The sequence below is a fragment of the Balearica regulorum genome, chromosome 4, assembly GCF_011004875.1.
Source record: "Balearica regulorum gibbericeps isolate bBalReg1 chromosome 4, bBalReg1.pri, whole genome shotgun sequence".
NCBI lineage: Eukaryota > Metazoa > Chordata > Aves > Gruiformes > Gruidae > Balearica > Balearica regulorum.
In genome coordinates, this window is record NC_046187.1 from 43,005,661 (window position 1) to 43,020,052 (window position 14,392).

The following is a 14,392-nucleotide window of genomic DNA, read 5'->3' on the forward strand; positions in this document are numbered from 1 at the left end:
TTCTATTGGGATGAATGATGAGGGGTGGGGACATCATTGCAATCTTGTGCTTTCACAAGGTAAAACCTCTTCTGCAGGAAGTGGACCAGTATCTTTTTCCACATAGCAAAGCTAACACAGTTTGACGTCATTGTCTTTCGAACACTGGCAGTTGAGACCTACCACTGACACATGCAGGTTTATGTATGAGGTTTTCAAAATTAGCATGAATCCCTAAAGACATCAATGAAACCTCTGCTTCTGAGTGGAGCTGATCATTTTTGGACAATAAACCAGTCAAATAAATTACAGGTCTTAGTTATCCTGGGTTTTCCAGACAGCAAATTTGCAATCAAAGCTCTCAGCATGTTACAGATCTAGGCATGTAGCATAATGTCGGTATTATGGAAATTGTGAACAAGTTGATATTTCTGAGATGTTATGATTTTTTTACTTTGTTAGAATATATTTTAGTATTCACATGTAGCTTACATTTCAGCCAGAATTTCTACGCACTTTCAGTTCCTGGACAGCTACAGAGAGCTGTGGAGCAAGTACGTTTGAAACCTCCTCCCCAACCTGTACTGGCTTGCTAGCAAAGGAAATGAAGTATCAAGGAAAAAAAGGAGGGCCAGGGAACAAGTCTTCTTACACTTTAAAACAGAAGATGAATCAAAACAAATTATTTTTGTTTCAGTTTTTTCAGCTTTACATACGAAAGCTTCTAGACAACAGCATTATCTCAATTTACAGATGCCAAGAAGGATCCACACTTTCCAAGGCCAATAGAAAGAAAATGGCGGGGGGGAGGCAGGGGGAAGATGTCCCTTTCTGGTTTCCAACCATTGCTTTGAACTATTCAGTTTCTAATAATTAATTATTTGCAGAAACACAGATGTAATATATTTCCCTGATGTCAATTTTCCAAGGTGCAGCCAGAAACAAATCATAAGTGTTAAACACTAGAACGTACAGAGATTGTGTAAGGCAGAAGGTCATTATTTGCAACAACTATGGTAAGAATTATGTTTGCACTTACCAATATCTTATTGCATAAAATTCTCTAAAATATCAAGACCTCCAAATCTGCAAGCCTCTTATAAGAGCTTTCTTATCATATTTATGAAATGCATCAGTATGAAACTATTCACTTCCATCATGGCTGCTAGCAAGACGTAACGCTGTTCAGTGGGAGGTTCAAACCATCTGCTGTGAGGAGCACAGAAGTTGATAAGCAGTGACAATTTATACTCCCATTGATTTTGTAGAAAGCAGAGAAAGAGAGAGAGAGAGAGAAAGAGAGAGAGAGAGAGAAAGAGAGAGAGAGAGAGAGAGAGAAAGAGAGAGAGAGAGAGAAAGAGATCCACTCAACATGGCAGGAGGATAAAAATTAGAATATACGAATTACAATTAAAGTTGTTGGGACACTGCAGTTAGAAAAACTAGTCCAGATGACCTAGAACTATACTATGGATATCAATTAAACACATAACAGATAGATCATGCTAAATTAAAGCAAAAAAAAAAAAACAAAAAAAAACAGTAACTGTGAAAGAGAAGTATCAAGTCATACTAGTAACAGTCAATTTTTTTTTTAAGTGCAAAGTGCAAACCTTAGAGATCTGTGATTTAATAAGCCAACATCTCATTGAAGCACCACAAAAAAATGAAAAATGAAAATAAATATTTTTTTCTTTTTCCTCCTGAATTGTAAATTTTCTTTAAACTCTAAATACATTTTTAAAGTTGTCATAATTCAAAATGGGAACATGACAATTTGACATTACAGGTTTGCAGGTATGGTCACAGCAACTAAGCAACATCCCCTTCCACACCAATGAGGAAAAATACACATAATTTGTGAGCTGTTAACATTCTCCTGTCACTGTCTGTGATGACAGCTGGGTACCACTAAAAGGAAAAAAGGCTGCACACATGGCATTGTAAATGGGGGATGGGGGGTAAGTAGTGTTAGCTGTTGTAATCACACTATTAATCACACTATTTTGAGTGGCTATTGGTCATTCAGCTGCTTATCATATGAACAATGAGGACATAGTTTATCAATAACAACATGTTTTTCTATCATACAAAATTACTCACTTCTTATTCTCTGATTTTCCCCTCCCCCCCCAACAAGAATTTAGGGATTTTGAGTTTCACACTGTTTCTTCAGGCAATCATTCAGCAACAATGAAGTATTTTGATTCAGTGGTTAAACAGTTCAATTCACTTGTTTCAAGAAGGAAAAAAAAAAAAATGCATTTCAGACTTTAAAAGAAGCATATCTTCAATTTCTAAATGTAAAGTCCACTAAATAATTGGAGCCATACAATAAAAGTATCAATTTTTACCTTCGGGGAAAAAAGAAAAAAAAAAAGAAAAAAGACAACCCTGAAATGTCTTGTACTTCCTCATTATGTCTTCCATCTGCAAATAACAAAATTCCACTGAAGAAACTGCTGAAATCAGAACCAGATACTAATCTATTTATCTAGAAACATAAGTATGTATATATAGAGAGGGGGCATACCCTCCTTCAGTCTTCTCATGAGTATCTACTATGCATCTAGATCAAGTCAAGACCATAAACAATTCAGAGCTGCATTCTATCTAAATGGGTCACTTATAATGAGAAAGCATGACATTTACATGTAGAAAGCAGATTGATCAGGGAGCGGAAAAACAGAATATGGCATCAGCACAGACAAAAATATGCCTTTACAGGCAATTTATATTAAATGATTTGGTGAGTTCCTAAATCCTCCTCAAAAAATGAAGGTGAATTCAAAATAGATGCAAAATGAAAAGTATATACTATTTTATGTGGCAAATATTCACTAGGTGTACCCTTTGTGCTTGCAGTAAAGTAAAAAAAAAAAAACCTTGGTTCCTTTCAGTACTGTAATGCTGCATGTTATAACATGAGAGAAAAGATTAAAAACGACTATTTCTCAGAGATTCACAAATTAATAAACAGTCTGCAATAATTTTAAATTGTACATTTCAGTGCTAACACATCCCATCATGTTCAGGTATTTTCAACTTGACCAGAAACAGTGGAACAGAAATGCTCTAGACATGCTGTGTACATCTTGCTAAAGCAATTTCAGCTGCAACATGCAAAATGAATTTCAGCAAAATGCAAATCTGTACAAAGCAAATATTAGCACTATTGCAAGGCTGCTTGAACACATAGCAAATCAAAAGTGGGGGAAAAAAGGCAGATGGAAATTTCAACACTGCCTAAATAGATACAAAATATACCCAATGTCTTTGTTCAGTCTGGACTCTCATTCAAGGTGTAAGTACTGGTTATATTGTTAGATATCCAACTGCAACTGGCTCCAAATATTGTGTGAGTAGCTCTCTCATAGTTCACACTAGACTCCCTTGACCCAGCTAGACAAGCATGAAAACATGAAATAAATGACGGTTAACAAAGACTGGTCTGGGAAACCGGCTGCATTAAATGCTTGCACTATTAGTAGTAGAGATGTAAAATCTGCTGTTTAGATTCTTTTAATACTAGATATCAGATGACAGTCACTATATTAATGCTAGGTGCTATTGCAGAGAGACAAGTGAAGTAAATGGTATGGGGAAAAAAAATCTTCCCCCATCTGCCACATAAGGAATATTCACTAACCTTACAGCATGCTGCTAAAGCAAATAAGGAACTGCAAAATCATTATCTCCTTGCAAAGAGAAAACAATTTTATCACAATACCTTTCTGTGTTTGTCCCTCTTCCATATTCTCTTCCATGGCTACCTTTCTTCACTAGAAACAGCTACAGAGAATTAATCAAAAGCTTCAGTCAGATGTAGGAAAAAGTGTGGATTTTTTTTTCCTGGGAAGCTCCAACAGCAGAGGCTTAGGCAAGTCCTCAGAGCTTAGCTAAGGCTCCCTCACTCTCCTTGTTTGCTGGGAGACAGGCTGTCAAGTGTAATTTCATTCAAATTACTCTTCCGTGAAGATTATCAATTTTTCTTCTCAAAGCTGCCCATTGTGTACCACTGTAAGCAGGTATTCAAATGAACAGCCTGTGAATTTTGGGGGGAAATTTGGTCTGAGCACTTATGGCAATGACACCGATTCATAAGCCTCACTTTGCATATAAAACAGAAAAAAAGAAATTGAGGTTTGTATTGAAATCTGTGTTTTAAATTGGAAACAGGCTGTACTGAAAACAGATGGAGGGGTGTCCTCCTAACGGGAAGCAGACCACCAACCCATAATTCCCCCTATTTGCTACTGAAGTGGGAAAGCCCAGATGCCTGTGGGTTCTTTATGCTGTATTACTTGTCTTTCTCTCTCTCTCTCCCCCGCCTCTCTCCCCCTCCTCCTGTATCAGCACATTTAAGAATAATATGACTCCTCTTTTCCCTCCTTCTCTTATGTGTATCATGTGGAACTAACAACAAATATACACTATTACCCTTATAATATTCTAGAAAACGTCTTCATAACAGTACCATTTTTTATGCAACTGGGTATTTATACACAGATACAAGCACAATTTAATACACAACATTAATCGCTGCACGTTACATGCAGCCTACACATTATCTGTTGGAGTCAAACTAAACAGGAATTTAGGGGCAGTTCAGAGATTTAAAACTGTACTTGCATCAATTCTTTTTCTGACTGCTAATATCCAAAATTAGCTGTACACTTCAAATCTCTATCAAGAATCTGGACCTTCTTAAAATGGTGAAGCACTATATGTGGGGATGTATGTGAAGAAGCATGTACAAACACACATACTGTTATGAATTTACTCAGGAAAAGCATAGGTTAAGTACATTGTGAGGGCACCTACTCATTTGTGGAGTTCTGCAGTCTGATTTGGAATGCAAATTGGATGCTGCAGTCTAGCAATAAATTAGCATTTTTGTACCTTAGTCTACAGAGTAATGTAACATCATTTTAAAATTTTCATTGTTTCACCAAAAGTGCAATTCAACCACAAGTCCAGTTTTTCTTTACAGTTTTCATTTCTCATCCTTCTGGGAAAATAGTGAGTAAAACTTACCCCAAAATAAAAACTACTATGGCTGAAAATTCATATCCACATATAAATGATAAATAGCTCTTCCATTTACTATGTGCTATCTAAATAGATTGACCCAGTGCTTCCTTTTAAGTCACACCCAAAAAAAACCCCAAAGTTGTTTTGTTGTTTAGGGGGAGGGTGGGTGTTTGGGGTTTTTTTTTTTTAATTGTTGTTGGGCAATTGTTTGGGGTTTGGGGGGTTTGTTGGTTTTGTGGGAGGGTTTTTGTCATTTTTGGTTTGGGTTTTGTTTGGGTTTGTGGGGTTTTTTTGCTTGGTGGCTTTTCTGGCTTTTTGTGTTTGGGGTTTTTTTTGGGTTTTTTGTTGTTTTTTCAGTTTGTATATAAATCTATTCAAGTCTGTTCATACCAGAGTAATTTTTACATATGAAATTAAATTTATACGTATATGATTAAATAACTGAATGCATATTTATTTAGTTACCCAATGCATTTCTTAGCCATTTTTTCCTTTTTAATTCACCTTTCTAGGGCTCTGTTTTCTGGAATAACAGAAGCACAACAATCCGTTGTTTTAGTTCTGAGATCTAATTGATCATTTCAAAATCAACACATTGAGACTGCCTATATGCATGGAATGTGTATGTGATATGATAGCATTTAAGTGCCTTCCATCTTGCTAGGAATTATTCCTCCAGTCAGATTTTAAAAAAAAGAATATTTCCTTTAAAACAGAAGATCTCCTGTGTAAGTCTCCCCTGTAATACTTTCTTTTCAAAGTATTTTCTCACATAAGCATTAATAAATCTTCATGTTTTAAGAGTGTCTGGCAAATATTTTATTTAGGGTGGAAATTGCTTCTAAACTTTCTTTCTTTATAGCACCAAATATTTGGGATAATCAACCTCTTTATCAGTGATGTTTGCAACAAAGAAATCTATAGGTTGCTTATGAAACCAAATGACCTGTTGCTTGAAAAAATCATAGAAACTTTGTTTCAAACATAAAAAGCATCAAAAAAGCGGGGGGGGGGGGGGGGGGGGGCTGGAAAGAGATAAGTGGGAGAGAATACAATAAAGATTGTGTAATCATGAGTGACACAGAAAAGGTGAATAAGAAACAACTTTTTCAATAAAGGGAGAGGGCTGCAAAGAAAGTAGGCTCAGAAGAAAACAAAGGCATAGTACACAATGTGTAGTTAAGCTGTAGAACTTGTTGCAGCGGGGGGGGAGAGCAAAGAGAATCTGAATCAAAGATTCATGGATATGAAGATGCACCTCTGGATCAGGAGATCCGTGAGCTGCAAATTATGGGAGAGCAGAGGAATATTTTGTAGCAAAGTTTTATCTTTTTTCTTATACTACTTCCAAGACAGCCTGCTTTTGAACACAAGCATGTAAGACATTGGGCTGGGTGAATCCTTGATCCAGTCCCCACTATGGTCATTTTCATCTCAAGTTCACATACACCTTAATGATAGGATTTTTAACTTCTTAAAAAAGCCTACACTCATATGTCAGAGGTTAAGATGAAATCAGAGTAACTGGTGAAGCAAAATATAGTTTGCCAAACAATGGCTTTGAGCTTTCCCCCCACCCCTTGCAATAATCTATTTTTCTGTGCAAACATTATTGTCATAAAGGTACTAACAGCTCCTCCTCTTAAACATCAACTCATCCAAACTACACAAGTGTCAAAGCTCCTTAAGAGGACTCTGATTAGTTTCAGGTGCTATTAACTGGCCATCCATTCACAGCTTGTGTGTGAATGTGTGCAAGACAAAATATGAAAGATGTTATGTAGCCTTCCTTCATATTTAGCTGCATTTTATTAACATGTTATGTTGAAACAGAAATCTGCTTCTTAGATGTTTCTTTAAAAACTGTTCCAAGGACTTTTCACAATGAAACTATGAATAGGTGTTAATGCTAAAAATCAAACAAACAACAGAAAAGCTCTGCAAGTGTTAAGAAGAGTAACAAACGAAAACAGAAAATGCCAACTTTGTGTTACTTTCTAAGCAGCAACCATAGAGGCTTGCTTCCTCCAGCACGCTGTGAAATGTGTTTACCACCAGTGATATACAAGCTACATTAAAGCCATACCCAGAAACTACCCAAGCTGCTAACCTTCTCTTTCTAGGCACACTTCTGGCACTGAAGGAAACTATTTTAGGAGGAACTACATATGACTGTCTAAAATGAGCCTGTAATGTGAGATGCAATTATTGGTGATCATTGGACAACCATGCCAATTGTAAATGGCAAGGCAAGACAGAACATCCAACTGTATAATAAGACTAAATAAACAGTTAATCAAGAGAATAATTGGAGGCTGATGACATTAACAGATCCCCTGGTATCCATTATATTATGATATTATGAAATGTAGTTGAGCACTGACAGCTTTAAATAGCATGACGAGACAACTGACTTTTACTCCCAGTTTTGTATGGCCTTCAAATCAGTTTACCACTCCATCCTTCAATTCTATTGATTTTCAACTACATAATAATGATAATGTTGTGGTGCAATGATTTCTTGATCAACACATGAAAACATAATTTGAAAGCACAATGTTATTTATGTTGTTAATACTACTACCTCAAGAACTGAGCAGGAAAAAATCAGAAGCCAGCTCAAATTACCTCAGCTATATTGTAACACTTTGCCTATGACTGCATGGACAAGTTGTGATGGGTCAGAGGAGTGAAGCAACACCCACTCTATATGTTTCAGGGCAATTCACTTTGGACTAATGCCAGTCAGGTCCCACAGATGGACTGCCCTTTATGGGTTGGGGTGGCATAAAGTGCACCCCTGGAAAGCACATTCGGGTTTCGTTATATGAAAAACAATTTACATTCTTAGAGAATATTCTGTGATGCAAACTAAAATACAGTAGGTGGGTAAAATTTGGACATTCACTTTAAAAGCTCACTTCTGAACTCACCAAAACACAAACGTAGATTCACATGTAGTAATTTTTTTTAATGAAATTTAGGCAGTGAGTTATGGATATCTGTGAAAGGCTCGCAGAAAAACTAAAATTGGATTATCATATTTGATATTTAGAGTGCTCCAAAATTAATATTTTATATTCAAAATAAGAATTTAACTATAAAATTATGGCATAAGATATTTCATCTTTGGAATATCCCAAAAGAGTAAGGTTAGAGGACGCATTGAGAAGCTTTAAGACTTCCAAAGTGTGTCTAATTGCCTGTTCTGGGATATGTATTTCTTATTTACTGCTTCACAAAATACTTAAAATAAACAAACAGCACATGGTCCATCCCAGAGTTTAATTCATGCCAGACATTCACACAAGTGTCCAGGGAAAGGAGAAATGCTTAATGACATGAAAAATTATCAGAATTAGTGGGGAAATGGAATGTTAAGAGAGGAAGGAAGGAAGCAGAAGGTAAAAACATAACATTGGCAGAATATTGTTGCTCATCACAATGATGGGATATGTATAGTTCTACAAATTAAAAAAAAAAAATTTCTGAGGAAATTACATTCTTCTACTGGAACGAAGTACCAGTTTAAACCAGGCAGCTGTCAAAGAAATAGCAGGATGGTCATATAACATAAAGACATTTCAGAACAGACCTTCACCCGATACAAGTGAAACTATTATGACTTAAAAGAAATATTTACATACTGACCAATAATATTAATCATTATTTGCTAAACAGGAGAAAAGGAGATGTTATATACAAACACAGAACACTAAAAGAGGTGTTTGAGAGGTTATTACAATCCTACTTGTGATTGACTCTGGATGTTACATTTGACAGAAGTGTAATGGACATCCTTTCTTTAATGACCTTAATTTTTTCTAATTTTTTTCTATATCCTTCTAAAATCTAACACTTCTAGCAACAAGGATTTTGTTGAAGAAAGTGTGAAGGGAAATTCCTTGCATATAGTCTCATTATGTTCTATATCAATAACCACTGATATCATGATCATGTTTAGAAAACTAACCCCTTTGAGAAATTCTCATCTGGTTAAAAAAATTTCTTCACTGAGAAAGTTTTTCACCACTGTGTATGATATCCAGCCTTAAAACACAATAGATAAGAATTTGTTCCTTTCAGTACTCAAATATATGTATTTCATATACACTATGTTAATCAAGAGGAGAAAGATAATAAAAAACTGATTAATAGGATCTCTGATTCACAATACCAATCTTAATATACTTCCAGACTATTATGTGTAGCTATTGTATTATCGATGACTTAAAACATTCAGTCTGACTGAATATGTTTTATGATTTTTATCAATAAAGTTTTAGATTTGAAAATAAGTAAAATTTTCCAAATTAAAAGAGTTAACACTGCCAATACTGTTCCCCTAAAATTCTGAAGAACTTGAATCATTCTGATAACTAAAAATAAGAAAATTATGTGTTTTTTAATAGGCCAAGTATGAATTAATACCTTTGGGAATAAAAGTCATTGGCCACATTTCCAAAGGATACTGTTACTCATCGGTAAGCTGTAACTCTGAAAAGATGCTGACAGTGGAGGGAAAAATGAAGGACAGTCAGCTGAACATGAATGCCAGACAGTAAAAGTAAGGGATACCCCCAATACCACATTTATACATAAGAGATTCTAAATTGTATAGCTAGATTCTCCACATTTACCCTCTAAAACTCAATCTAAGCCTATGAGTACATTTAAAGCCCAATGGCAGCTGGCTGTTCACACCCCCTTTCAATATTGGGGGCTATGCCATTAGCACAGCATTGTCATCTCCAACCTCAACCGTAATGAGATTGTATTCTAAGATTTCTTACTAGATGTAACTGTTATTGAAATATACCATATAGGTTTTGGTGCCATTAATGCCAAGATGCTGCTGAAAACTGGAGGTACTTAAAAAAAGTGTTACAGACATGGTTAAGGAAAACATCCTTTTAATTTAAAAACTCAAAGTGATTAGTCTGGCAAATTTAACAAAAAAGTGAAGAAGCATCTACATTATATCAAGTTATCTACAAGAAAACAAATTAACTGAAAGCTGTTCAAGTTAGTCAATATAGCTGGAATTTGAAATTACACAAATTCAGAACAGAAATTATATTCAATTTTTTTCTTCAAAACACTAGAGAAATTCATGATGATTGGATTCTTGAACACAAAAAAATTAAATCAGGATCTGATATTTTCCTAGTTATACTTTTGTTTAATTAGGTCATAGGAATTCTCTCATTAATTCCTGCATTATGCAGGAGTTTGGACTAGATGACCACACTAATCCCTTTTGGTGTTTTGATCAATTAATTAAATAATTAATAGTAATTATGTTTGCTGAGAGATTTCATATCTTAATGTGCTCTGAGATTCCCTTGACTTATGTGGTCTTTGTACACCAAAGTGTTCATTCAAATAGCTTCAAAGTTTAGAGGTCTGATTTATGAAAGAATTAGTTACAGCCAACACCTTTGCCTATTCTTCCCCTCCCACCAGTCTTTTGGAGTAAGTTGCTGACTCGCTGTGATGAAAGACATTATTTCCCCCATATGCAACAACAGTATGCATATCTTCCTATGTCCCTCTGTTCCATTCATGGTATCAGTCTATGAAAGCACTCAAGTTTCTCTTTGGCTCGGTAAAGTCTCTCTTGTGTTCAAAGTTTGAGAAACTTCTGAAAACACTTTTTGATGCTTTCAAAAAATTGTACTTGGTCTAACCCTTTGTCTTGACAAAGAACTATATTTACGTCTAAGTTAGGAGCTGAGAAGGCAGGTGGGCACAGAAGAATATGCAACACACACATATCGTGCAATTAAAGTAACAAGAACAATTAAGCATAACAGTATGGAAGGAAAGGGGGACATAAAAATGCAAGTGGTCTGCAGTGTCAGTCATATCTTGCTTCTACTTATCAGAGAGAAAGAAGTTTGACCTTTCCCATTGGGAAACAGCAGCTTCCCATAGGAGGTGCTGCTTCACAGGGAAAGACAGCATCACATTTTACAACTGAACTCATTCTTCCTCACTTCCATCACAGCTCAGTGTGTACAAGTGTAAGCACCAAAATTCAAGGCAGCATTAAAACACAATTATTCTTTAAATCTTACCTCAAGGTTCACTATGCTACCCACACCGTGACTACAAGATTCAGACGGAGAAGTTGATTTACACTTCATGATAAGTAGGGCATCTGCTATAAACTCACCCATTTCTTCTGCTTTCCATGTCAGGTTCTACAGTTTCTCCACATGAATCCAATACAGAAGAAATAGCCAAGTTACTGCACATGTACGGAACACACACCACAGAACAATAAGCTACCCAATAGAATACCTGCAATACTCAAGTCAGTTAAAGTTCTTTCTCCATTATTCTACAAGCTGTAGTTTAGACATTGCTTTGTTCACACATTATTTGACACAGTACAATCTTTGCAGTTATGCCTTGTGATGTCTGGAAGTCTCAGGAATAACCATCAGGAATTACTAATGCTTGGTGTTCTATACTATGGAGTGAAAAGTCACGTGATATAAAGTGAATGCAAAGTATAACTGTATGAATGATATATGCCAGATTTTAAAACAAAAGTCCATGAGAAAAATTCTAATGATCTTACATAGACCTGAAGGTGTTATTTACTCTCAATAGACACTCAGAATAGAGACATGAAAAGTGTTCTGACTTTTTAAATTATTGATTTTTAGAAGTGTAAAATTAATATATTACTATATACATTTCAAAAGAAAGAATACAATCAATTTTGAGACTGTCTAATTTATAGTAATGATTTTCTCATGAGAAGAGCAGCATGTTAAGGCTTCTCATTAACCACATGGAAACATTAATGAAAATTATGCATCTAAGACCATTCATACATGATAAAGTGCATGGGAGGTACTGGCAGAGTGCTGAGAAGGTCATTTTGTTTCAGAGAATTTTCCTGTCAGCTAAGGTTGAATATTACAGAAGATTCAGCTGAGCTTTATGGAATATAAGAAATTAGAAAAAGAAAAAACAAATAGAATGAACAAGCTGTCCTTGCAATGGCAGTAAATATTTGGTTGCTAACAAGTTCAGATGCCCCACTGTGGACTCTTTTCTTCAAGGTCTGGTTAGGGAGCAGCTACAGTAGATTCTTTGTGTAGATGCCAGCTACATTTTTGCTACTACAGGCCTTTTCTCCAACTACATCCATTTCATCCAAGCTCTGAACACAATAAAGAAGGAAAAATAAGCCAAAAAAGGGAGATTAGCAGTAGGGTAAAAAAAGAGAAATAAAGAAATGGCTGCTGGGTGGGTCATCCCATGAGAACAGAAAGCTCAAGGCTTACGGAGATTTGTGAAGCTGACAAAATCATAGATTTTTAATGCTTATTTTAAGGTCAAGTTTAGTTGCCTGTGTTGATTTGTTAAAACTGGAGAGATCACAAATATTCAATTTGTAAAATAATGGAAGTTAAACTGTGCTTATAACAATTTACCAGCAAGCTTTTTACTCCTTAGTATATCCCCTAATGAGCAATGCATCACTGTCTCTGATGGCCTACATGTGACAGATGTGAGTAAACTAAAACTGGTATCATTGTCATTCTCTTAGAGAAACTGCCATGACAAAAAAACCCCACAAAAACAAAACTTAACTTTTCTGGGAAAAAAAAAACATAGGAAAAAATAGATTGTATACTTCTAACTGTTAAGAGAGAGAGAATTTGCTAGAGATTAAGAGCACATATATATATATATGCATGTGTGCTTTATGTAAATCTGTGTGTGTATGTATATACATATGTAGATATCTACATATGTACTCCCATGCAGTTGTATTCGGTTGCAAAATATTCAACAAATGAGACCTTTCTGCAACATGCATGCCCAGTAACAAAAGGCATGTAAATCACGTCCTAACAGAACATACACCAAGTGCTGCATGGCTTCCCTAACCCCATCCCCTTATCATTCCTAGAAAAATCAGAGCAAAAGATTTAAAAACCATAACTGAAATTGACAGTTCAATTACAGACTCCAAAAGAGCAGTTATAAATATCTTCCATGAGTACTAGTTTAGTAATGCTGGTTCAGCAAACTCCCTGGATCCTGTAATCCCTTTTTTAATCTCTGTTATATACTTCGTGCTTTTGAAAGGATCAAAGTAGCATACAATATCCTTATTACACAGCAACATGGTAACAGGACAGATTGGGGGAAATAAAGATTAACAAACTTTTTTTTAAGTGGCACATTTTGGGTGGTATTCAAGCTAAGATTCCTTTACAAACTCTAATTGCAATTGCTTAATACAACATGATTAGAGGATCTTCCTAATCTGGAAACCTAAATCACATAAATGGATTCAGATCAGTTTTCAGATGACCAAAAAAAAAAAAAAGTTGCCACAAAGAGAGTAAAAGCTGCTGATTAAAATACAGCAAATCAAGCCACATTTCCTGAATTATCACCTTTATAGGTAAACTGATTTGTGTTTTAGATATCAGACACCTCTAAGGCTTCTTTGCACCTATAAAAATCTAGTGTTTATGTTATGCTCATAACACCCTACTAGCACAAAAATAAATTGGATTTTTTGTTTTTCCATTAAGAATTCAGGTGTGGGTCACAGTAACTTGAACACCATTTCCATAATTGTGCAGTTGGTTGAGTCACCATACCTAGAGGGTTTTAAGATGCATAGATGTGGTGTGTAGGGACATGGTTTAGTAGTGGACTTGGCAGTGCTAGGTTAATGGGTGGGGACTTGATGATCTTAAAGGTCTTTTCCAACCAAAACGATTCTATGATTCTATGAATACATTATAAAACATGTCGATTCTTTATGTCTTTCTGAATCTATCTGCTAACATTGTAGATCATAAGAATACATATTTACTTTTCTAACCATTTCAAAAATATTTTGTATACTTACCATAGTACCTAAAAGAAGTAATCTGAGATGTTCAGGTGTGAAATAATCACCCGCACTTTTTTTTTAAAGGACAAGTTTAATACAATACTAACTTACTAATGTGCCTTTTTAATTATCCTGCACTAGCAAGATTTGTTATTTATTTCTTAAATAATTATTTATGATGCCTGTACTAATAATAGGGATCAAAATATCACATCTTTGAGTGTTTTCTTTATTTTTAAAGAGAGTGATTTTCACATATACAAATGTAAGTATAGCTTTGCCCTGAATTAAGAAATTGATAAACTAAGCACATCAGTATGGAAGGAAAACAATCAGTGAGACATTGTAATGCTAGATTTCAAAATATACAGCACCACACAGAAAAAGCTGTGACAAGACAAAGAACAAAGAATATCGACCATTGTTTTACTAAAGTTCAAATGGGGAACTGTGTAAAAATAAGGAAATTGTTAAAAAGAAACAAACAGGACAGCTAAAAAA

At 35.2% G+C, this 14,392-nt stretch overlaps 1 protein-coding gene across 1 annotated transcript in view; it reads right to left on the reverse strand.

Moving 5' to 3' along the window:
- The window catches only part of GPM6A (glycoprotein M6A), a 124,815-nt gene extending 120,494 nt beyond the window's left edge, over positions 1-4,321 (reverse strand). Inside the window, exon 1 of the mRNA XM_075751922.1 lies at positions 3,710-4,321. Coding sequence (XP_075608037.1) covers positions 3,710-3,746 — 37 coding nt within the window. The 5' untranslated portion in view covers positions 3,747-4,321. The remainder of the gene's footprint in view (positions 1-3,709) is intronic.
- Positions 4,322-14,392: the final 10,071 nt, after the last annotated feature.